Source organism: Rosa chinensis, chromosome 1 (assembly GCF_002994745.2).
Source record: "Rosa chinensis cultivar Old Blush chromosome 1, RchiOBHm-V2, whole genome shotgun sequence".
Classification (NCBI taxonomy): domain Eukaryota; kingdom Viridiplantae; phylum Streptophyta; class Magnoliopsida; order Rosales; family Rosaceae; genus Rosa; species Rosa chinensis.
Genome location: NC_037088.1, coordinates 15,502,915 through 15,528,528, shown reverse-complemented (window position 1 = coordinate 15,528,528; position 25,614 = coordinate 15,502,915). Strand labels below are relative to the sequence as shown.

Here is a 25,614-nt window from a genome sequence, read left to right as displayed (position 1 = left end):
AAATTCAAAGCACACAAACATAACAAAACATAGATATTAGCCAATTATTCCAAAAAATGCTCATTTATGATCTAGATCTCCATGTTGCCTTGAACGTTCCAGAACTGCTCTATCAGATCCCCTTGAAGGTTTGAGTGACTGTTTGCACTTCTAATGGCATCGTATCGATCCATGAATCCGTTGAAGTAATAACCATCTCTACCAACAGGATTGAAGTCATCACCAGTCGGTCCTTCCCAAACCTGGGCCAACCTGGGCCTCATATTGTTATCCTCTTCTTCATCGGACTCCAAATCCTCATCGCTGTCATCTGGTCTTTCATCCTCGATTATCATGTTGTGTAATATAATACATGTCAGCATGATGAAACGAAGGTCATCTCTTTCCCAGCCACGAGCAGCTCCTCAAACAATACTAAAGCGCGACTGTAAAATGCCGAAACATCTTTCGACATCCTTCCTATACCCCTCTTGAGCCTGGGAAAACTTCAGATCCTTCGGTCGTGTAGGCCTTGAAATTGATTTTACGAAAGTCGCCCATTGCGGATAGATACCATCAGCGAGATAGTACCCTAAATTGTGAATCCTGTTATTTGCTTGAAATTGGACCCGAGGGGCTCGACCAGTAGTGATCTCGTCAAACAACGGGGACTTAGCAAGGACATTGAGGTCGTTGCATGATCCAGGCATTCCAAAGAAGGCATGCCATATCCATGTGTCATAAGAAGCGACTGCTTCGAGGATGATAGTGGGCACACGTTTTCGACCGCTGTATTCTCCAGCCCAACCTGTTGGGCAATTCTTCCATTGCCAGTGCATGCAGTCGATGCTTCCAATCATCCCCGGAAAGCCCCTTCTCTCAGCTTTGGTGAGAAGTCTTCTAAGGTCGGCCGGATTAGGAGCCCGGAGGTATTCTGCCGAGTACAGATTAACGATTCCTCTTGTAAATCATTTCAGAGCCTGAATGGAGGTAGATTTCGCCATCCGACAATACTCAGCACATTGATCTGCCCCTGCACCATAAGCAAGCATTCTTAAGGAACATGTCAGCTTCTGCTGGGGAAGTAGTCCGACTTTGCCTGCAGCATCTGATTTCTGGACCCAGTACGGGTCGGTACCGCAAAGATCACTGGAGATGCGGTTGAACACATTGTGACTCATCCTGTACCTTGTCCGGAATATCTCTTCACTGAAAACTGGATGCTCCACAAAGTAATCCTCCATCATGTTTTTCTCTCTTGATTCCCTAAACTGCTCCTCATTCAGTGCACACCCCGGTTGAGAACCCCGTTGTCGTGATCCGGAGGAAGCTTTAGCTTCAGCGACTGCTGCTACCACAAGAGCATTAGTTGTACACAGCTCTTCAAGATCTTCATCTCGAGATTGTCGATACTTAGCCCACAATCTCTTCATTGAAAGGAGGGAAGGAGAGGAAATGTGTTGGATCTGGAGAATATGAAAACGAATGACATTTGTGAATATCAGCTTGTGAGGAATGGTGTGCTGCCTCTTGCTCAATTTATTTACAATTTTCACATAAAAAGTGATCAGACTTCGAGGACACGTGTCCACTCCTGGTTCGACGTAATCTGATCTGAAATTTTAGATAAGATTACATCAACAATAACCGTTAGATTGAATAGTATGCAAATGATCTGGTCCGTTCAAAAAGTGTCGGTTGTGCCTTCACTCATTTCAAGGAAATTTGTCCGTTGTGCCTTCACTCATTTCAAGATAAATTGTCGGTGGCTCATAATTTGTCGGTTGTTCTTTCACTCATTTCAAGATAAAATGTCAGTGTTGGTGGCTCATAATTTGTCCACCTTAAAATATTTTTGAAAAAAGTAAATTGCATAATTATAACATTAATTATCCATAAATATTCATTATTAACACCAAATTTTTTTTAAAAAAAACATATGAACAGTGAATTTAAACAGTGAAACCCACTTGTGAACAGTGAATTTTGGGTGAACAGACGTGAACAGTGAAAAAGGTGAACAGTGTTGACCGGGCAAGAAAAACAACGGGTGCAAACCCATGTCCAGTGGCAGTGAATAGTAACTTGACCGGTCGAATTCTTGACTTCTCGACTTTGCCTTTTCTTGACTACGGGTGAACTTGCTCTAAGTGAAAAATGTAGGGAGGGGAACAGATAAAGAACTACATCAGATAAGACCGCTGCCGCCTAGGCCTGGAATTTTGGGCCGAACTGAGCCAAGCCCCGAGCCAAACTTTTCGAACCGAACCATGTGACCCAACCCACCGAGCTTCGATAACTAATTTTTCGTTTCAGAAATACTGAACCGCACTATATACCTTGGTACAACATCGGTTTGACAGTATATGTCATGCCGAACCGTACCAATATTATATATAAATTATATTTTTATGTTATTTTTAATACATGGTGCACTAATAGCCCTTAGATTAAGATTATCGTGTGCCTTCACACATTGGATCACTAACGACGCTCTCAGATCTTCTGGAATTCCCTCATTTTGTCCCCAAACCTTCTCTCTCTCTCTCTCTCTCTCTCTCGATCTCGATCTCGATCTCGACTCTCCTAACTGAAACAAAGCAAATCTAGGCAATCTAAGCAAAATTATACCGATAAATCACTTGCAGGAACTCATATCCCAAATCCCCAGCCTCATTTCTCCACAATTTCAACAGATTCACCCAAAGCTTTAGAAACCCACAAATCTTAGCACCCCTAATTTTCAAAAACTCTTGTTTCCTTGATCCCTTCATCGAAAGCTATATATATTTTAATGTGAGGTCATCTTTATCCCTATTCTTATGTTGTTTTTCATTTTTTCTTGTCGATTACTTGATTTTGATAAACCAGAACCCGATTTCTAGCATAATATCTTCACCCATAATACCTATTGATTTGCTAAGCTTCTACATAAGTAAGATGATTAAATTCAGTGAATTGCGCGAATAGTGAATATTGAAGAACACAGAGTACAAAGTTACAAACACAAATTGTGCAAAATAATAGTTCAGAGGTCAGTAAGCTTTAGTTTTGTTGATTGAGTTTCTCTTTGTATGTGCTTTGTTTACTCTTTTACTGAGAGTATGTAAGAGCATTATGACCTGGAGGTTATAAGATGCCATTGAGTAGACTATTTTTCTGATAGATATTGTGAATGGGATTTGGTTATTTGTTATGACTTTCCTGGTATATGGTTGGAGCTTACTAAATTTTGACACAAATCACAAAAACATAAATGTTTTTGGTCTGCAATTGACACATACCACTGCCATTATTACAGCTTCCAATAAGAACTGGAAGTTCTCTTCCTAATTATAAATTTATGCACCCCCTTTAATCCTTTATAAAAGACAGTAGTCTAAAGTGGAGAGTTGTATGTAAGATATGGCAAAAGAAGTGGAACATAAAGCTTCTTTATTTCACTTTAGTTTTTCTTTATTTACATTATTGAAATCATCTCATCAGACAACAACTTCTTTTCTTAATTCATAAGAAAAATAAATTGACTAAACACCTTCCCCCTCCCTCACAACAATTCCAGACCACACCAGCACCAAAAACAGACAGAACTAGAAAAATATATGGTAGTTTTCTTTATGGATTACTTATGTTGTTATTTGATCAATATTAGTTGCAGTAGTTGATTTAATTATACTATGTTGACTTCTTGAAAAATGACAAGTTGATTTAATTATACTATGTTGATTTTTTTTTTTTAGGGGAATGAAACTAAATTCATTGACTTAATGGTCGTTACAATCAAGGTTTATAATCTCATCCACACTTGGAGGAGGGAAATGAAACAAATTCAGAGAAAATGAAGACTGCTTCACTTCTTGAGCTAACCTATGTGCCACCAAGTTTGCCTGGCGCCTCACATAGCAAACCTGAGTAGAAGACGCTGCATGTAGAAGCTCCCTAAGATCATGGATAAGAAAACCTAGATCAGATTGATCAAGGGCCTGGTTTGTCACTGCCTGTATTAGGACTTAACAGTCCGTCTCCACTATTAGAGGTACAAAGCCATTAGAAATGGCAAACTATAATCCCAAAAGCAAAGCTAGTAGTTCAGCATGCCTTGCTGAACTTGTGATCGGAATTGTATGACGAAAGCCCCCTAGACAAGTTACCTCAAAGTCCCGAAAAATACCTCCAAGCCCTGCCTTCCCATTTGCATTACAAAAGGCAGCATCCACATTTAATTTAACCATCCCCACTGGGGGTTTACTCCATCTCACATTCAACACTGTTGTTGAAGCCTGGGGTGAAAAATTTGCAGCTTTGTATTCTTCGTACCAACCTAAGGTCATGGGAACAACCTCCGAAGCCAATCTAGGAGCCCATACTTTGTCATTGCGGTTGCGCCAAGTAGCCCAAATCAACATCAATAAAGAAGCAAAGGTAGTAGGAGACTAAGAGTAAGAAGTCTCTAACCAGTCAACAACGGTTTATGTGGATGCTAAGCTAGGGAGATTCGCCAGTTGCAAAAAAGAATTGGCATGAGTGCAATCCCGTAATGCATGTAGAGGAGATTCAACTTCCTCATCACAGAATGGGCATTGGGTATCAAGATCAATACCACGCTCGCTAAGCCGACTCCATGTAGGTAGGATATTTGAAGCAGCCTTCCACACACAAATTTTTACCTTCCCAGGTACAGGAGCTTTCCAAATTTGATTCCAGAGCTTGGAAGTAGGATTGTGGTCAGTAGTAATCTTCCCCAATATTCTACCTCTCACAATATGGTAGGTGGATTTAACAGTAAACCTCCCTTTTTTATCACCACTCCAAATCCACCTATCTCCATGAGCTCTAGGGCTAAGTTGTATAGCTAATATTTTTTGAACAATGTGCATAGGGAATAACTTAGCAAGTACAGAGTAATTCCAAATACCTGGAGATGAGATGAGGTCCGAAACCAGATGAACACGTGGAGAATAGAATCGATGCAAATCCTCTCCCAACAACCAAGGATCATGTCAAATATTAGTGGAAGTCCCTGTACCTACAAGACGCTAAATGACTGCCTTGAGCACATCCCTACCATGCATGATACTTCTCCAAGCATAAGATGGAGAAGATCCTATATCAGCCTCCCAAAAGCTACAATGAGGAAAATAGATCGCCTTCAGAAGCCAACAAAACAAAGAATCTAGTTGTTGTATCAAACGCCATCCTTGTTTAGCTAACATGGCAAGATTGAACGCAAACAAGTGTTGAAAACTCACACCCCCCAAGTTCTTAGGTTTACATAGATCATCCCATGCTCACCAATGCATTCCTCTTTTTTCCTTTGTGCTTCCCCACCAAAACTTAGCACAAAGTTGATGGAGCTCTTGAATTAGATTTTGTGGAAGAAGGTAGCAATTCATGGTATACAACGACATAGCCTGTGCAACCACTTTAATGAGAATCTCTCTTCCTGCTGCACTAAGCAATTTTGTACGCCACCCTGTAAGCTTCTTTGACAAGTTGTCTTTGAGATAGGCAAAAGTTTCAGATTTTGATCTTCCAACCACCGTACACTACACCAAAAACTGCATCACACGACGGCACAAAACATTGTGTGATTTGGAGACTCACCGTCGTCTATCTCGATGTTGTCTGATGAAAAATCAGACGACGGTGAATTTACCGTTGTATGATATAAAGTTAGTCAACGGATATTCCTTAACACCGTTGTCCCAGAACTCGACAGATGTCGGACGCATCCATCCATAGCACTTGTGTGCAGCAGTTCACACAACAAAATTTACTTTTATGCCATTGTGGGTTAAGATTTTCACACAACAGTTTTGTAGTTTGTCTGTTGTGTGCTTTAGAGTAAGACAACTGTGTTCTAGTATTTTCTGTTGTATGAGCTTAAAACTAGACAACGTTACTTATTGAAATTCATTGTGTGATATCTAGAACTGTGTTGTGTGAATACAAAAATTTTGAATAGATATAAATTAACAGTGAACAATTGGAATACAAATTGAATGCAAACCATCAAATGATCAATATTTGTACCAAAAGCATTGTGGTACATCAATTCATCAAATATTGAATTTAAGGAACATTGTTAAAGCATTCATACATCTCATAGACTAAGAAGCTTTTAAGTTTTCTAGCTAAGTTTTACATGATGAAAGAAAATATAGCTTGCTGCATTGCCGGGTACTCCATGCTTGATCTTCCAATGACTCTTTATGCAACAGTCCACCATATAGTTCCTGACACAATTTACAAATGCAATGAAAAAACAAATGCAATGAAAACAAAAGGGATTATGCCTTACTACATAACAAGCTCTATAGTAATGTTCATTCTTGCATAGCACACTTAAAAGAAGACATATACTCCTCAAAGTTTGGTATTGCTTGTTTAAAAAAATTATGGAGTCAAGAGAAATTACCTGAAAAACCTACACGAAGTATGCATCAAAAATGAGATTCTCTGCGTTGAAAGTTTCCCAAAGCTAATAATTTCATAAAAAAACACACAAAAGGGAGAATCACTCAAAGTTACCTCCAATGGAGAAAGATCACAGTGGTACAACAGTTCCATCAAGCTACTGAACCCGAGTGCTTCTCTCCAACACATTTTCTATTACACCCTGCCATAATGTAGCACCTCATTTTAGAAGTGAAATCTTAAACATTATGGGGAAATTGAAAAGAAAAATGGAGTGAAAGAACATATGACTCACTACTACACAAGTAAGTGGAAGTGATGGAGAATAGCAACTGCTCTTGGCATTTATAGCATACTGTATGCACCATTTTTTCCTTGATGCAGACAAAGAAATGTTCTCACCCAGCAAGCTTGTTTCCCCCTGCATCCAAAATATATGGTCAAGGCAAGAAAGCGAACAAAGAAAACACACATTATTCACAACATACCTGCAGAAAGACATCAATTAATCGAATTACTACAAAAATTTTACTTATGAGAACCACTGCATTCTAAATGAGCAACAAACAAAATTGAAAAGAAAAATACTAGAGGGTCAGACATAATTGGAATACTAGTGGAGATACATGACAGGATGACAATGATGGCAATTACTAATCTCTATACCCTTATTTCTGTATATTGCAAAAAGAATAGAACTTCAACTTCAAGTACATTAGATTAAGCAAGAAACACATAGGGAGGTACATGAAAGCCATACATGAAGCAACAAATCGATATCCCCAGGCAAAGTGGGCTCTTGGCCAGGAAAGTAAGGATATTTACCAGCAGCTTAAAAACCCAAAAATCCATATTAATCATGCTGAAAAACATGAAAACAGAGAAACACGCACGTAACAAGCACATATACAAAGAGCTAATCTAAAGAATAACAAATAACATCTTTAGACAAAGAGGTTTATCAAACAAGATTGACATGATACTTCAGTAAGTAAAAATGAGCTTTATCAAACTAGACAAAGAACTTGATCCTTCCCAGTCCTAATCATCCTAATGGAGTCACTGGACAAAATTACCTTAAAATATGGTATACCCAAAACCAAAAATACTCAAAATCAAAACCTCTACAATCTGAAAATTGTCTGAACCTGGAACCCATCGAAATCCTTAATAGAATCACAGTTCGAAAATACCAAACGAGATATCAAATAGACCCAATCACATAGGGATTTTCAATGTGAAGAAAATGTGAGAAATCTTCAATCAAATAGACCCAATCACAGAAAATACTCAATAGGAATAAAACCCAAGAGATATTTTAGATTTAACCTGTGAAATTTTGACAGTGAGCTAGTCAGCCTCTTCTTCTTCTGCTTGATGCAAGAGAACAAGGACTTGACATGGGGATCGGCCTCGCTGTAACATCTTCAGGAAGCAAGAGACGATGGATTGAGACCGAGGATGAAACTCGAGTTTTTTCTGCTTCTTGCTCCAGATCGAGAAGAAAAGGGTTAAGGGAGGGAGAGACGGAGAGAGAACAGGATGAAACTCGAGTTGTTTCTCACCAAGATTGTCGTCATTGGACTTCGAGACCCCATCTAGGGTGAAAACTCGGTACCTGAAATCGGCCCAGAACCAAAAGCTCTGATTTCGCAGGTGTTGCGGGTCTTTGGCTCATGGATTGTCTCGGATTCGAGCGAAGACTTTGACCGGGTGCTCCGATGGAGATTCTTTTTAGGGTTGAGTTGGGGTTTGGTCAGAGACGGATAGACTTTCAAGAACTAGAGAAGACGATGGGATTATGTTTTGATTAGAGTTTGGTGGCTGTGATTGGATTTGGTGGAAGAAGGTGTCGGAGCCAAGGCATGATGTTGAAGCCTTGAAGAAGAGTTGAGGCTTCTGGGAGAGAAGAGAAGAAATACCCAGTGTGGAGCTTGCAAAGAATGAGATTTATCTTCTCTCTAGGGCAGAAGAAATACCCTAATCGAGTAGAACCCAACTCGATTGGTCAGAACCCAAATCCCCCATTAGCAGAATGAAAAACCCCTAAATCGAACCCCAATCGAGTAGAACCCAAATCGAACCCCAATCGAATAGAACCTAAATCCAGACTTTGAAGGATGGTGATTTGTGATGGCTAAGTGTTTTGAGAAGATGGTGAAGAAAAGCTCCAGATTTTGCTCGAAGTGAAGAAAAACTCAGGGTTTCTCTCTCAGACATGAAAAATGGCCAAGGCATTAGCTTTGTTTAAGTGTGCCCTCGATCGAGTTGGCTAAGGCAATAGGCATTACCCTTTTTTTTTTCTTTTTTTTTTCTTTTTTTTAACTTAGACAGACAACGTATAGATATGTTTACGTTGTCTGATTTGTTACATTGCTGAGGGAATAAAAGATGGAAATTTCCCGCCTCTGCAATCAAAATGTTAGGTTTCGCGCTTAGGCTAGTCATTGCTCATTCACACAACAGAAATAGTTCATTCTGTTGTTGGAACTTGTAAGCATAACAAACAATTGAAGCCAAATTTTCTTGTTTTGGGGGGAATGAATGTCATTTTGGAGCCATCTCCAAATTTTGGTACTCACTTGCACAACAGGACATTAAAAACCATTGTATGATGATTTCCAGGTATACTCCTACAACGGAAGTAACTAAACTGTTGTCCAATTTAATAGCATCTAGGGTACAATTTGGAGGGAAATATGCCGATCTTTTTCTTTCATTCAGACAACAGATAATCTCTCTTTCTGTTGTGCCATTACCTCCTAACTAGAAGTTTTATAATTTGAGCATCTTTATACAACGAAGATTCATTAAATGTGTTGTATGATTCAATTGTCGTTAACAGACAATAGATGATTTGTTCTCCGTTGTGTGATCACCGTTGTGTGATGCAGTTTTTGGTGTAGTGGTAGAAATACCCAAATACTTTTCATGCTTATCCACCACCTGAACACCTAAGATTGCAGCCATTTGTTGTCTCATATGAGCAGGTACATTACCACTAAAAACTACATTACTCTTTTGTAGGTTAATTTGTTGCCCAGAGGCTCTCTCGTACACATTTAAAATATCCCGAATACGAGAGCAGTCATGAGGAGAGGCATAAGAGTATAACATGCTGTCATCTGCAAAAAGAAAATGACTAATGACTAGAGCTCCATCACAAATACGCAAACCTTGCCATTGACCAATTCCCACGGATTGAGAAATAAGGGTCGATAACCCTTCAGCACATAATAAAAATAAATAGGGACTGATGGGATCACCTTGACGAAGTCCTCTGAGTGGAGTGACAAAACATTTTGGTATCCCATTGATAAGGAAAGAATTCCGTACAGTAGATAGGCAAAACATAATTAAGTCCATCCATTGATGGGCAAAACCCATTTTCAACATAACCTTCTTCAAAAAATCTCATTCCAACCTGTCGTAAGCTTTACTTATGTCCAACTTGAGAGCTAAGAAGCCTTCTTGACCTATACGTAACCTGTGCATGTAGTGTGCAAGTTTTGAAGCCACTAGAGTGTTGTCCAAAATCAAACATTCCGATACAAAAGCACTTTGGTTTCGCAAAAAAATCTTAAGTCTATTAGCCAAGACTTTAGAAAGCAATCTTGTAGAGTACATTGCATAATGCAATAGGTTGCTTTTGCGACATATTCTGAACCTCCTTCACCTTTGGAATTAGTGCCACATATGTAAAATTTAAGTCCTACGGCATTTCTTTAGTTGTTAACAAAGAAATAATTACTTTACATACCTCTGATCCCACTAAATCCCAGTATTTCTGGAAAAAGAAAGGTGACATTCCATCTGGTCCCGGAGTTTTAGATGGATGCATATGGAAAAGGGACTACTTGATCTCCTATGCATTATATGGAGCCAATAGCGCCTCATTCATTCCTTCTGTAACTCTAGCACTAATGGACTGCAGAACCACATCTTGAGCCTCAAGATTTGGTTCTTGGCTAGTGAAACATTGCTGGAAATAGGTAACTACCACCTCCTCAATAGATTTCGGGGACTCCTGCCAAATACTGTTGCTATTAAACAAGCCTTTAATCCTATTCTTCTGCTTTCAGTTAGAGGCACCGCTATGGAAAAACTTGGAATTCCTATCCCTCTCCTTAAGCCATATAGCCCTCGACCGCTGACGCCAATAAGTCTCATCAATAGACATCAATTCATTCAGACGTTTAAATAACTGGAGTTTCACAGCTTGGTCTTCCGGGACAAAAGGTTTCTGCAGCACGACATCCAACTGCATTCGAACTGATTCCAGTTCCTCCCTTCGGTCCTTGAAGGTGGTACGATCCCATGCCAATAGGTAATTCCCTGTATCTTTAACTTTCCTACATAGCCGTACCATTGGCCTTCCAATTTGTGGGACAACCCACACTTCTTCCGCAGCTTGAGAGAAGGATTCATGCGAACACCACATTTCTTCAAACTTAAATAGACGATGACCCTGACAATTCACAGCCTGTTCTTTGCAGACTTCTAGTAGTAAAGGGGTATGATCTGACCTACTAGGAGGCAGATTGAGGACCGAGCAACCGAACTCCGATAACCAAGCAGGAGAACAAACACCACAACCTAATCTCTCATTGGGACTAGAATCGCTCCAAGTAAACCTTCCTCCTGCCGCTCCCATATCTACAAGGTTGCAGTCCAGCAGAGCCTGACGAAAGGCATTCATCAGGTTTGAACTACGCAATTTTACCACTAGATTTCTCCCCCAGTTCGAGTATCTCATTGAAATCTCCGGCAACAACCCATTTCTCCAATGTATTCCCTGCTAGAGAGCGCAGTAGATCCCACGAAATTTGCCGCTATCCCGTTTCTGGATGGCCATAAAAGCCAGTAAACAGCCACTTCACCTCAGACGAATCCTTCACATCCACGTCAATATAGAAATAGTTAACATCTCTCACAGACACTGAGATCGAGTCATCATAGAGAAAAGCCAGCCCTCCAGCTCTGCCGACCCGATCAAATTGGACAATATGTGGGAGTCCCACTGATCGGGGAAGGGACTGGGGCTGTTCTTTGGTGCAATGGGTTTCACTCAAAAACACAGCGTGGACTTGGTGCTTCTGGATGAGAATCTTGAGCGCATGACGAGTTTTCCGATTCACAATCCCTTGAAAATTCCATATCAAGATATTCATATTTGATGAAGATGACAGATGCGTCCTCGACCTACTGACCGGAGATGGCGATGCAGAAACCTTAAACCTAAGGTGGCTAAACCCTAGGTTTCAAAAGTTTCCCCTACACAGCTCTGATTTTTGTGGAGTGGAAAAAAAAGTTGTATAAGTTTATACTATGTTGACTTCTTATTTATGTGGTTGATAATGATAATGGATGTTTTGCATCTTTTCTGTGTTTATTCTTTAGATATGGAACCGACATTTTCTGCTAGTCTCTCAAGTAGTTCAAGTACCTCCATAACCTCTACCTTGAATTAGTTGAATGTAAAGCAGAGCTCACCTATACTGTTGTACAAAATCAAACACCAAACTTAGGGTCAGGTTCAAGTGTAACTACTAAACCTGAAATAGCTGCATCTGTACCACCCAAATCAGGACAAAAAAGAAAAGCTACCTATGCTAGTCCTCAGTGGGATCATTTCACTAAATGTAAGATCCTTGGAACTGAAGATATTGATCCCAATTGGTGTACCTGCAACTATTGTCAAGAGAGGGTCCAGTGTTGTACTAATAAAAATGGTACAAGTTCCACGATATCCCATTCTAGGAAGTGTGCTAGCTGTCCTCTGTTTGAACCTTCTGACCCTAGGCAGAGTAAACTTAATAGAGACAATGTTTCTAGAGCTATTCAGTATCACTCATTCAGCCCGGCAAGATGTGATTAGAAATGTATCGGGTACATAATTAGGATGAGCTTCCTTTTAGGCATGTGGAGAAGGATGGGTTTAAGGCAGTTGCACATGAGCTGCAACCAAGATGGACACCTTTGAATAGAAAGCAAATAGCTAAATGAATTTGGGATAGATACCAGCTAGAAAAGGGAACACTTACGAGTTAGTTAGCCATTACTGAGACTAAAATTTCAATAACGATGAACACTTGGATGTCAATACAGAATATTGACCTGGTACTCACTGCCCATTTTATGGACTGTGAATGGGTTTTGTACAAAAGAATCATCAACTTTTATGTCATAACTAGTCATAAGGGGATAACCAAAGTGTTCATCATTACAGTGAACAATGCTAGTGCTAATGATTTGGCTATTGTCCACATGAAGAAGAGGTTGAAGAGTTACAAGACCCTAATGTTTGATGGGGAATATCTGCACTTGAGATGTTGCTGCCACATCATTGATTCAATAGTTAAGGATGATATTAATGAGCTAGAGGGAGGTATTGCAGCCATTTGGCACTGTGTCAAGTACATTAGGAGTTCTTCCGAAAGACTTGACAAGTTTAGGGAGTTCTCGGTGCTTGAACACTTGAGGGCAAATGCCAATGTTCCTTTGCATGTAATTACAAGGTGGCACAACACTTACTTGATGTTTAAGCAGCACTCAAGTATGAGGCTGTGTTTGGTAGAATGGTTGATGAAGATCCGCAATTTCAGGCTTACTTCAAAGAGAAGGACAAAGGTAGGCAATCAAGAGTAGTAGTACCTCCTCGTGAAGCAGATTGGAAAAATGTTGAAACCTTTGTGGTGTTCTTAAAGACGTTTTACGATGTCACCATTAAGCTCAATGCATGGAAATCAGTTACATCTTAGTGTTTGCTATTATGATAGGACTGAAATATGAGATGGACAAAAAAATGATGCACGAAGATCTTGTTTTAGTCTAGGTGGCAACTTCAATGAAGGCTAAGTTTAACAAGTACTATGGCAATTTTGAGTCGACAAACCAAATAATAATGATTGCCAATGTACTAGACCCTAGATACAAGCTACAATGGGCGAAGAAAAGCCTTGAAAAGGTCAAAGCAAGCGCTGTTGCAATACAATCTATTAATAATACACTAAGGAGAGTTCTAATGCAGATGTATCAAGAGTATAAAGGTCAAGACGGCAACCAAGCTACAGACATACCTACTAACTTTGAAGGAGATGATATGATGGATTTAACAGACATGGATGAAAGTCAAGTTGAGATTGCAAGGGACTGCATGCAAGAGAGGATGGCACAACACCATGATAGCATTTGTAATGAGGTTGATTAATATCTATCTGATAGATATGTTAGCCTTTTTATTAAAGATTTTGAAATTGTAGTTTGGTGGAAAGGGAATGAATCCACCTATCCAATCTTAGCTAAACTTGCTCAAGATATATTTTGATGTAGGACGAGATTTTAGCCAATTTCAACAAAAAATCTCGAAAAGAAAGAAGCGTTTTCACATCAAGAAGAATAATTTGAATATTGAAAACTGGTATTCAAATAGACTTCTTAATGATGGAATTAATTATAAATTACTATTTTGGATATATCGGGATTCTCGAACAAAATCTTGGTTGGGATTCCAATTATATATTTGCGTAATATTCTTTAGTATCTAAGATTTTATTTCTGATTTTTATTTAATGAGGTTTAATTAGGTTTTCTAGTTTTAGTCTATAATAAATTATTCTTTTTGTTTTCTAGTTGTATTAGGTTTATGCTATGTGCCCTATATATAAGGCACCTCTTAGATTGTAATTTTGATTCAAGTTATCAATAAACAACCAAATATTAGAGAATTTTCTCTATGTTTCTTACGGCTGTGCCCGTAATTGCTAGTGGATTCTAGCTCATCTCATATGGCTTTCGACGCTTGACGGAGCCTCTTACTATCGTGTTCACTCTTCCCGCATCATTTGGTATCAGAGCGGGTATCGCCCGCTCCTTAGCAGACCACAATCCAAGGGAGAAGTTCACTACCACCAACCTCAACGACGCTGGTCGTAGAGTATCTATCAAAGAAAGTTTTGTTGAAGAGGAACATGTCAAGGGATTCGCCCTAGGACAACCTCATCAATCCAAAAAAAAAAAAAAAAGGAGAAGAAGAAACATGGAACGTTGGATATTCACAACGCCGGATTACGACGACTTTCGAACTACATGTATCATCAACGACAAGGTATGCTCTGACAGTGGTCTACGAGAGAACTTTGTAGCAAACAAAGTTGTGGATTATTTTGAATTACTAACAATAAAGCTGAGTGATCCATACTGGATTCCATTTGGAGAGGATGAATATGCACAAGTAACAGAGGTTTGTAAAGTTCCTGTCTCTATGGGAAAATTTTATAAAGAAGAGATTACTTGTCATGTGATTGACATGGACGACACTAATGTGCTTTTTGGAAGACCATGGCATGAAAGCATCAAAGGTGGTTATTGCAAAGACAACACATATTTATTTGGGTGGGAATCGCACAAAATTAAAATCAAGCCTAGAAGGAAGAACGTCAAGAATGACCATCCTGAGGTGTGTGAAAAGGAACATCAAGAAGCAACTTTGAAGATTGAAGAGAAACTCATTAAGGATAAGGAAGCTAATTCATTCATCACATCGATATCCATGTCATGCATGCCTAATTGTGTTCAAGATCAACCCAAGGAGAAGTCATTACCCATTCCTTTTCAAGTGGAGGAGTTCAAGTTTCAAGATGCTTATTCTAAACTTGTCTACGGTATTGGATTCATGGTGATTCCTTTTAATTTCGAGAATATTGAAGTTGATGGCTTATCATGTTTTATTCCTACTAATGATCGAGCTGCATACAAGAGGAACTCGAGGTCGAGTTCTTTTCAAGTGGAGGAGACTGATGTAGGACGAGATTTTAGCCAATTTCAACAAAGAATCTCGAAAAGAAAGAAGCGTCTTCACATCAAGAAGAATAATTTGAATATTGAAAACTGGTATTCAAATAGACTTCTTAATGATGGAATTAATCATAAATTACTATTTTGGATATATCGGGATTCTCGAACAAAATCTTGGTTGGGATTCCAATTATATATTTGCGTAATATTTTTTAGTATCTAGGATTTTATTTTTGATTTTTATTTAATGAGGTTTAATTAGGTTTTCTAGTTTTAGTCTATAATAAATTATTCTTTTTGTTTTCTAGTTGTATTAGGTTTATGCTATGTGCCCTATATCTCTTAGATTGTAATTTTGATTCAAGTTATCAATAAACAACCAAATATTAGAGAATTTTCTCTATGTTTCTTACGGCTGTGCCCGTAATTGCTAGTGGATTCTAGCTCATCTCATATGGCTTTCGACGCTTGACGGAGTCTCTTACTATCGTGTTCACTCTTCTCGCATCATATTTGCAATCCCTTGCTCAATTGTAGCATCTTGCCTTCAGTTTGGGATCAATAATTGGATGAGAGGTGAACCACCAAAGTTCTACAAGGATCCCAGCCAAGATGAGATTGAACTGTATCAAGCCTTGGAGGAATTTGAGTGTGGTAAAAACCAATTTTGATTATAATTTTTTAATTCAATTTTGCAATCATGTTTTATGCTAATCTAGTGTTTTTATTATATATTGTAGTGAATGCTGTTTATCAAGACTTGGAGTCAGGATTCCCCATCCCTACTTCTGCCCAAGCAAGTTCCCAAACCAATTCAAGGACTGAAAACTGAAGACTGAATAAGACTGCTGTGCTTTGCAAAAATAGCCATTTTGTTCATGTAATGGTGCTGAAAAGTGAAAATTGCTTTGCTTCCTACTTTTCTAGTAACTTTGCTTTTCTATGCATTATGTATTGGTATAATTTATTTGGGACAATTTCTTTCTTTCTGTTTTTGTAACTCCTAAGTTCTATGCAGGAACTCATATTTCAACTTGTATGATTATAGCTTAATATTGTAATGGCTTTTTTTATTAAGAGATTGATAGATTAAGGTTTAAAATGGGTTTAGAAAAGAGATAAAAACACAATTCAAATGGTCTGGCCAATAATCAAATTTGGATGAAATCAGGCCAAATAAAATCTTGGTTTCAGGCACAAACCGACCAAGCCCAACCGACAAGTGCGGTATACCGAACTTTCGGTAACCAACTTTTAATGGTTGGTTTCGGTCCAAGATTTAGCTAATCGGCCAAACTTTGGTTGGTACTCGGCTCAGGCCCAATTAGCTTGGTTTTGTACCGAGTCTAGCCCTAGCCGCCGTAGCCACAAGGGAAGAAGATGTCATCCTTATAGAAGATTTGTCGCTGCTACTAACCGGGGGGGGGGGGCAAGGAGGTTTGTCACCCCTCACCAAAGAGGGAGAGAGGCGATATTTCTCTCTCACGAGTCTCAAGGCATATTGTTTTAAAAAAACTACAATTGGTTTAGTTATTAACATTAATTTTTTTTAATTACTAATATCATTCTCAAAGAATACCAACATGGTTGGTTTAAAAAATAAAAAAAAATTAAATAAATTGAGTATTATACCAAAAAGAAATTCCCAAATTTTGGGATTCCTCTCATATAATATAATCCTGGATTACGAAATTGCCCCCCTGGTTAACTTCGCGAGGCAGGCTCTCTCGGGAAACAGAGTAGAAGCGTCGCCTTCCATAAAAACCTTTGGAATATCGCGTTCTCCTTTTCTCGCAAGAAAACTAATCGTCGGCGCAGTCAGTATCCTATTCTTCTTCTTCCCAATTCCACAAACACTTTATCTTCCTCTCCGTTCCCAAAAACCCTAGATCTTCTCCTCCTCCCGATTGCCATGGACGATAGCTGTGCCGTGTGCGCCGACTCCCTCGAATGGGTTGCCTACGGCGCTTGCGGCCACAAGGAGGTCTGCTCCACCTGCGTCGCTCGCCTCCGTTTCATCTGCGACGATCGCCGCTGCTGCATCTGCAAGACCGACTGCGACGTCGTTTTCGTCACCAAGGTCGGTCACTCTCCCATTCCAATTTCACCTTCCAAAATTCCCCATTTTGTCCCCAAAGTTCCAATCTTTTATGTCAAAATTGAATCTTTATGGATTTCTGGTTTCTCAATCTAGTCCCAAATTGTGGGTGTTCCTGTTTTCGCTGCACTTTTGATACTATCTATCTGATTCTGTTGCCTTTTCGAGCTTCTTCGATCTTCGAAAGATGTGCCATTTTGTTCTGCCTCCTCTTATGCATGTGGCATTTTATTCATCAAATCTCTGACCTTTGAAATTGGGGTTGATATGGTGCTTGTTTTTCCTCTGCTTTTCGGCTCTTTATACACAAAGATTGAGACTTTTTTTATGTTTTGCAGGCTTTAGGAGACTATACAAAGATGATTAAGGACTTCTCGGTCTTGCCATCCCAAGGGAGGGAGGGTCGCTTGGGACCATACTGGTACCATGAAGACACACAAGCATTTTTCGATGATGTGGATCACTACAAGATGATCAAGGCAATGTGCAAGCTTTCCTGCAGTGAATGTGACAAGCTGGAAGAGCAATCAATTGATAACTCAAGGCGTCGCCCGAGGTTTCGGAACATTGAACAGCTAAAGGGCCATTTATACCACCAACATAGGTTGTCTATGTGCCCTCTATGTTTGGAAGCGAGGAAGGTAGAATGCATGTATATATGAGAGTGTTGGAGATGGTGTCTTGGGATTTTATCTATTATTTACATTTCAAGCAAAGATTTTTCTCTATGGTCTCCTTCTTTTCTACTTTGGTTTTTATCTTTGTGATCTAATTATCTTCTTTTGTTCATCTCAGGTATTTATTTGTGAACAAAAGCTATATAGTAAAGCACAGTTGAAGCAGCATATAGGTACAGGTGACTCTGAAGTTGATGGAAGTGAGAGTGAAAGAGGGGGCTTTATGGGGCATCCTATGTGTGAATTCTGCAGAACTCCATTCTATGGCGATAATGAACTATACGCCCACATGGGTACCGAGCACTACAAATGTCATTTATGCCATAGGTAACCAAGCTATATTTTTCTGAACAGAGTTCTAACTTTCCCATTACAATTCAAGATAATGTTAAGCTCACATGAGATCTGTTTTTGATAAATGCAGTCCTGGACAATATGAATATTATAGGAACTATGATGATCTCGAGGCAAGTTATCAGATCTACTGTTATTTGTATACTTGCTCTATATTGTTGGGCTGCCTTATAATTGTTGTGAATGCTTTCATTTTTTATTTAATAGATGCACTTCCGCCAAGGCCATTTCCTATGTGAAGATGAATCATGTCTTGCGAAAAAGTTTATTGTCTTCCAATCTGAGGCAGAAATGAAGGTGACCTCTTAGAGCCCGACAAACTTGTCGTTGTGTTCCTGTCTCTTACTCTCTTCTATATATGATTCACTTGCCTTGTTTATTCTACAGAGGCACAATACTATTGAACATGGGGGGCGTATGTCTCGTTCCAAGCGTAATGCTGCTCTCCAGGTAAGTATATTATTTTCCTCGGCTATATTTTGCATTGTTCAGCTAGGCTGGCTAGTCCATCTCTCAACTCACATTTTGTTTTGGTGAATTTCTGTACTGATTGTAATATTTTTGCTTATGTCTGTTGCAGATACCAACTAGCTTTCGATATCGACGAAGTAGTGAACAAGATAATAGGCGTGGAAGAGGTCGGTCATTTCGTCGTGAATCTCGTGATTCTTCTGATAATCAACTTTCTATGGCGATTCAAGCAAGTTTGGAGGCATCTACTGCAGATGATAGCACATTCCATGGTCCTTCCTCGTCCACTGGGCATGCTGCTTCAGATCTTGGAGATACAAGTGATATTGATCCAATCATTAATTCATTTGAATCCTTAAGTACAACAGATGCTGAAGCATCCTCAAGGTACCTTCAAGCCTTGGGGCAAAGTTCTGGGAAGGCGCCTTTGCAGGACTCTTCCTTTCCTCCCCTCGCACCTGGAAGCAGTCAATCAACACCTATCTCGGATGGTTTGCCTAATAACACCATGGCAGCACATCTCCGCCGTCAAAACAATCGCAAGGTGGCTGTTAGGCCTGTTATTAGTTCTGGTCAGGCCTGGCCAGCAGCAGGGCATGTACCTGTAGTACCGCCTACTAGTTCAGCTCAGGCGTGGCCTACAGCACAGGTTTCACCTTTAATATCACGTGGTTCTGGTCAGAACAAGATGGCCTTTGGGAATAGACCAGGACCTTCCAGTTATGCAAATTCTGCTCAGGCCCAAGTTGAGACTCGACAGACAACAGTTCCTGGATTCTCATCATCTGGTTCTTCGCGGGATTCATTCAACACCAACTCTGCTAGGATTAGCCATTCTGCATCTGCCCCTAATTTGGTCGAGAATGGATCTGTTAAACCTACCATCTCCGATTTCCCTCCAGTTTCTGCAGCACAAGTACGTAAGGTGCCCTCAATTAGCCAGCCAACTAGTCAGCCTGTATTGAAAGTGGATGTTCAAACTGCTAACAAGTCCTTGGTGGAAAAGATTCGTGCTGCCGTTGAGTTTGACGAAGAAAAATACAGTCTTTTTAAGGAGATATCTGGGCAGTATCGTCAGGGTTTAGTTGACACAGAAGTATATTTAGATTTTGTTCGGCAGTATGGCTTGTTGCATCTTGTCCTTGACTTGGCTAGACTCTGCCCTGATGCTCAGAAGCAGAGAGAGCTGATTGATGCCTACAATAAGAGTGTACGAAACAATGGTGCACAAGAGAATGGATGGTCTCAGGGAAGTGTCCGATTGAAAGATTCTAAGAAAGGTAAAGGGAAGAGTTCAGAAACGGAAAACAGTAAGGCTAAAGGGAAGAGTCATGAAGTGGAAAACAGTAGTTCAAAGGACACACTAGCAGATAGCATAATTAATTCTGTAAGGGAACTTCAATCAAACAACAGGCCTTCAGAAGAAGCGGTTGAGGTGTTGTCGAAGGATGGCTACCGTGCTGCCAAAGGCAAATCAAAGCTGATAGTTAATGAACGCCAGGAGGAATTGAATTCTCGCAATCAAGCCTTAACGGAGCCGAGGAGCCAAAAGGATTCGGTGCCAGCTGTTAGTGGATCTAATCCACATCTAGGAGATGGTGGTGGAGGAAACAAGCAGCGGAAGAAAACCTCAAAATTCCATAGAGTTCGCTTGGGTGATGGCTCTGCTGCATCTCTCTTGGATCTTAGAAATTCTGATCCTCAGCCAGATGACGGGGGTGAACAATTAGATGAGAGCAGTAACTCGGCCGGAGGGTTGCCTGTCCATGGTGTTTGGAGACACAAAGCCGCCAATAAACTTTTTAGTTAGAAAGCATGATCTATGCATTTGATTTTGCAAAGTGCGGCAGTTACAGAGTGAACTGGTAAGTTATGGAGAAGAGTTTGTTTTCGCATCCATTTTTGTGACCTATGAGTTCTCAACTCAACAGGAGTTTGATCCTTGGTTTATCCACTAGGTCGGGTGGTTTTGTGTTGCATGGTGATTTTGACGTGAGTTATATATGTCTGCTCACATCTTCGTTTGTATCCTCATCATGACAAGTGTGCATATATACACTCTTTGGAATGCGAATATACAAGTGCAAAGGTTTGAAATTTACAGTTGTTGAAATTTCTGATTCTTTAAAGTTTTGTTCTTGAACTAAAATAAACTGAATGGAGTTGAGGGCATAACCTTCAAATAGACTGGTTATTGATTCTGTTTTGTTTGGTTTGACCCCCTGTTTATCTGAGAAGTCTGTGATCCGTTACAAGTTCAAAGCTCCGATGACATCTGAAACAAGTATAAATTTGATATGAATTTCAATCCCCTTGCACCACAAGTTGATTTATTTATTTTATGGCAAAGCAATTTTGGTAGTTGCTACAGATCCAAGATTGAGGGGCAAATGAGAGATGACGCATTCATAGAGTTCTTGATTTGTTTCTTGTGTCAAATCCAATCGTTTTTTTTTTTCCTGCTGCTGCTCTTGCTCATAGAGGAAAATGCCCCCTAGATTGGGTAGTTAACCCTCTTTCCTCTCTGACAAGTGTTCTGTTGTATGATGGGCTCCCTTGCCCTCCTCAATCTCCTAGTCTGTTTAGCAGGGGTTAGCTTTGTTCAGCTGATTTCTTTTCCTCTGTTTCTTGTTTCTTTGTTGTAGAACAGATTTCTTTTCCTCTGTATCTTGTTTCTTTGTTGCATCCCTCCCGCCAAAAAAAAAATTAAAAAAAAAAGAATAATAATAATTAAATCCAATCGTTTTTCACAAGAGTAGTGCTAGAGACACCAAAATATTATATCAAATTTCAATCCCAAATGATGTGGCATTGCCACCTCATTCATAGTTATTTCCAACATGTAATTATGTCAATTAATTTTCATTTATATAGTTTCCATTATATATGCAATTACTTAATATTATATTAAATGAGAAAAATAATGTTTCCCTGCAATCCCAAAAATTGATCTTCAAATACCAGGGATATTCTCATATACCACCTATCATCATCATCCTCATCTCATGCTGCACCAAAATTTGGAACCCAGGAGACAAAAAATTATCTAGGATTTGAATAAATAAAAGGTCTTGTGTATGAAAATCCAAAATAAAGAAGATGATTATGAATATAGCTACCACAAGGCATAAATTGGTTTTGTAAATCATAATCACAAGAGATTATGATGAAAAATTGTGAGTTAGCTCTTAATAAAAGATTAAGAAAGTACATATCTTCGTTAGCAGATACAAATCAATACAAATGTTAATTTAGCCAACTTGTTTTGAATCCACGGGATCGGTTCAAGAAATTGAAAGAGAGAACAATAAATTTACTTCTCCTTCTTCTTCTTTTATTTATTTTTATTTTTTTAACAATAGAACAAAGAATTTACTGGTTGTGGATAGTTGGCTGCGATATATGGAGGATGAGTTTTATATTTTTTAGGGTTTCAAGACATGAGTTTGCGCTCTTATTGGATTGATTAACTTCACCGCATTTTTCTTCTTCTGTTTTTAATATCTTAGAGATAAATAAACTAATTTAAATACATATTCTAAATATATAAAAAAAAATAACAGCTTGAATATTTTGAGGTTCATTAAGGCTGATGTGGTCAATGCCATGTCATTTGAGATGGTTTTTTTGTATAGAATTTTGGGATCCAAAACATTTTCCTTTTCATAAAGAAAAGTTGAATACAGCTGAAAACCCTCACAACCAGAAGCTTCAAGATTAAGTAGACAAGCCCCTGCATAGCACTGAAGGGAAAAAACTTGCTGCCAAATCTGAACAATATGCACAGCTGAAAACATATTGCCCAGCAATATGCCCAATCAAAGCCATAGCATCCGCCACAGATCTAGTTTCCTCTACTGTGCATAATTGCTCTCTAACAATGCATCATTGTTTGGAAAGAGTCTTCTATGGACCAAGGTCCACCTGCACCAAGGCAAAAAATCAGCTATTTTACCACCCAAATGCCCCATTTTACCCTCCATTTTGCCTATGGTCCACCTACACCTTGGTCCATATTAGAATTTTTGCATTGTTTGTGCCACAAGAGTCCCTTATATTCAACTCATGAGCTCCCAAATCCCCCAACTCGTGAACTCCCGAGTGTAGAATACCAGGTTAGCTAAATACCCAGAATTCAGTTCACAAAATTCATACAAATTTACACGCACTATTGGGAATCTTGCTGATTTCTTTCTCAAGAACGTGGTTCCCTGGTTTGGAGAATATTGAGTTTTGGGAGACGGGAGAAGCTTAATTGGACCAAGGTATTTGAGTTTAGTGCCGATTTCAATCAGTTGAAGGAGGTACGGGATTTGGCATATTAAGACACTAGGATTGGAATGTGATATCGATCCTAATTTAGGATTGAAAATTGATCGACAAGACTGGAAACTGATATCAGTCTGAACTCAAGATCGAAACACTCCTGCAATCCTATCAGACAAGTGGCCAAACAGACGAGCATTGCAGAGGATGGAGCAGACAAAGGAAATTCTAGCTTTTCTATCATGGCACCCATCTTCTATACGGAGAGTGGTACATTTGTGGTGGACCATTGGGACAATAAGATGAATCAGTGCTTGATGAGGTTCGATTGCAAAAAGGAGGTGTAGATACCTCTACTAGCAAGACTAGTTTGCTATCTCACCAAGCATAAGTAACACGCTCTTTGGGACACACACAAGCCATGGTGAGGCCCAACCGCTACTTGCATCTTGTAGCCCTATGTTCAAGCTACGCTACGGTATCCGGAAGTTGCAAATCCGTCACCGGGAAGCCACCTTTCCGGCCTTGCCAACATGCCCTCACAAATAGACTTTCTAGACTAGAAGTGGTGGTTGCTTGTCCCACATCGAAAACCATGTAAAGGAGATGGCTTCCTTCACCTATAAAAGGAATGCCTCCTCCCACTTAAAGACGATCCAATCCCATTACATCTCTTGTAATCTTGTTAGGCCGCAAGGATCAACACACTAGTGTAACATTCAAGTGGACGTAGTTTCCCGCTAAGGCGGGAAACAAACCACTATACTTCGCTCGTGTCATCCTCTCTCTCTCTCTCTCTCTACTTATCGTTAATTAGATCCCCAACGGATCAAAGCCTTAACAGGAGGAGATGCTCGACACAAATGACAATGTCAAAGATGCGGTTTGCAGCAGATATGAGATGCGTGATATAGATGCAGGCGTTGTGGTTTGCAGCAGATACGAGCCCTTGCGGAGGAGTACGAGTTTTACATGATCAAATATGAAGAGAGTCTGCTTTCCTTACCTTTATGAAATTCAAGATTCAGAGATAACTAGATAAGCACTAAGAGAGCAACGGAGTTTGTGAATTTTTATGTTCATTTAAGCTGTTTTTTTTTTTTTTTTTTTTTTTTTTTTTTTTTCAAAATTTGGATTCTCCATAATTAATTGATATGAGCTTGAGCCTTGAGGCAATAAGGTGTATGTGTCTTTTATTTATATTTTGTTTTTCTTGTTATAATTTAGTCTTAATTAAGTTTCTAATTTGCTTGTTTAGCTAATGCTTGCACAACTTTTAGTGGAATTGAGGTCATGAGGTGTCTGATTTTATATATTTGAATCTATTCCCTCATGTATCGGTTACAGACAGCAACAATAATTATGACACTGAAACTGGTAAAGAATCCACTAGTTGCCATTGCATCCGACATTGTTTCATTGTAAGAGGTCTCAGCAATTAGGTATGTAGAACTAGAGACACTCTGCGCATTCACATGGTAACGAGTAGTTAAAGTTTCAATTACTCTATGCATTATATAATCAAGATTGTACGTTATGAGTACTCCTTTAGAAAAGATCTATCACTTTAAAAAACTATAGAACTGTGTTAGCCGGAAAGGTCATTGTAAACCAACACGAAATGCCAGGAGTGGCCGGAAGAACATCAGACGAGCCACAAATGACACAAAAAATTTGTAATTGATATAATTGAACAAAGGGCAATCTTGGTTTTATATTGGCCATTTGGCCCCATGGCACGATATGCCATCTCTTTACACCTTTCCCTGGGGGCAAAAGAACAACAACGATATGCTATCAAATTTGTAATTGATAATTGAACAAAGCATCTGTAGAAACTCTATTTCAGATGAATAGCATACCTACCATACTTTATTTCACAACAACAACCATACACCAACCATACTTTAGTTTAGAAACTTAAATTTCATCAGCCCCTGAACTTAGCCAAGCCAAAAGAACCTGCAGATGGTACCAAATACCAAAAGGTATAGTTAAAAACCAAATATTAAAGTTAGATTAAAAAAAACTTGAAGCAACATATAAGAACCAATAACAGTACGTCGGTACAAAAGGCAAATCTTATTAGAGCTTAACCCAGATTGGAGGCTGCTTTATCATCTTCAATAGAGTCATCGCATGTGTGGTGTAAGGCTTTGAAATATTTTGACTTATGACTTTATACACACCAAAATCATGAGGTCTGTAAGGTCCAATATCGCTCTTAATGCAATTATTGTATCCAATCATCTGCCCTAGCCATGTCGTGTACCTTCGTGCTGATCTTCTAACCTAGAAATAGCTTGATTTGGGTGTTTTTTTTAACCTGGGTTTTGAGAGGTTGAAGATGATGCGAGCAAGAGAGCGAGAGAGAGTGAGTGAGTGTTTAGAGATCGAGTTCGATTAAGGGTTCTGTAATCAGGCTGTAATTGAAAAAAAAAAAAAAATGTAATGGAGGAGATTTTAGACATTTCGTCAAAAATGAGGAGACAACCGTTAAAAGTTGACCCACAGCGCCAATGGCTATAGTGATGTCACATTTGGAGGCAAATTCAA

At 39.2% G+C, this 25,614-nt stretch overlaps 3 protein-coding genes across 4 annotated transcripts; 1 reads left to right on the top strand and 2 right to left on the bottom strand.

Annotated features, from left to right (window-relative positions):
- Nucleotides 1-404: 404 nt before the first annotated feature.
- LOC112202121 lies at nt 405-839 on the bottom strand. Its single transcript, XM_024343042.1, has one exon. The coding sequence runs from the start codon at nt 837-839 to the stop codon at nt 405-407; it is 435 nt and encodes a 144-aa protein (XP_024198810.1).
- A 9,635-nt stretch (nt 840-10,474) lies between these two features.
- LOC112202112 lies at nt 10,475-11,050 on the bottom strand. Its single transcript, XM_024343035.1, has one exon. The coding sequence runs from the start codon at nt 11,048-11,050 to the stop codon at nt 10,475-10,477; it is 576 nt and encodes a 191-aa protein (XP_024198803.1).
- Nucleotides 11,051-16,908: 5,858 nt separating this feature from the next.
- On the top strand, nt 16,909-20,993 carry LOC112192225 (E3 ubiquitin-protein ligase ZNF598). Of its 2 annotated transcripts, XR_005807992.1 has the most exons (8): nt 16,909-17,272; nt 17,629-17,931; nt 18,086-18,294; nt 18,392-18,434; nt 18,529-18,618; nt 18,709-18,771; nt 18,902-20,657; nt 20,751-20,993. XR_005807992.1 is itself a non-coding variant. In XM_024331878.2 (7 exons), exons 1-7 carry the CDS (start codon nt 17,105-17,107, stop codon nt 20,600-20,602), a joined length of 2,577 nt encoding a protein of 858 aa, XP_024187646.1. In that variant the 5' UTR covers nt 16,910-17,104; the 3' UTR covers nt 20,603-20,993. The 2 variants fall into 2 exon arrangements, 1 of the variants encoding a protein (XP_024187646.1); XM_024331878.2 differs by having other exon boundaries at nt 16,910-17,272; nt 18,902-20,993.
- Nucleotides 20,994-25,614: the final 4,621 nt, after the last annotated feature.

Coding starts and splice junctions, on each gene's coding strand:
- LOC112202121 (XM_024343042.1), bottom strand. CDS start 839: ATGATTGGAAGCATCGACTGCATGCACTGGCAATGGAAGAATTGCCCA.
- LOC112202112 (XM_024343035.1), bottom strand. CDS start 11,050: ATGGGAGCGGCAGGAGGAAGGTTTACTTGGAGCGATTCTAGTCCCAAT.
- LOC112192225 (XM_024331878.2), top strand. CDS start 17,105: ATGGACGATAGCTGTGCCGTGTGCGCCGACTCCCTCGAATGGGTTGCC. Junction 17,273..17,628: donor ACGTCGTTTTCGTCACCAAG/GTCGGTCACTCT, acceptor TATGTTTTGCAG/GCTTTAGGAGACTATACAAA. Junction 18,772..18,901: donor AGCGTAATGCTGCTCTCCAG/GTAAGTATATTA, acceptor TGTCTGTTGCAG/ATACCAACTAGCTTTCGATA.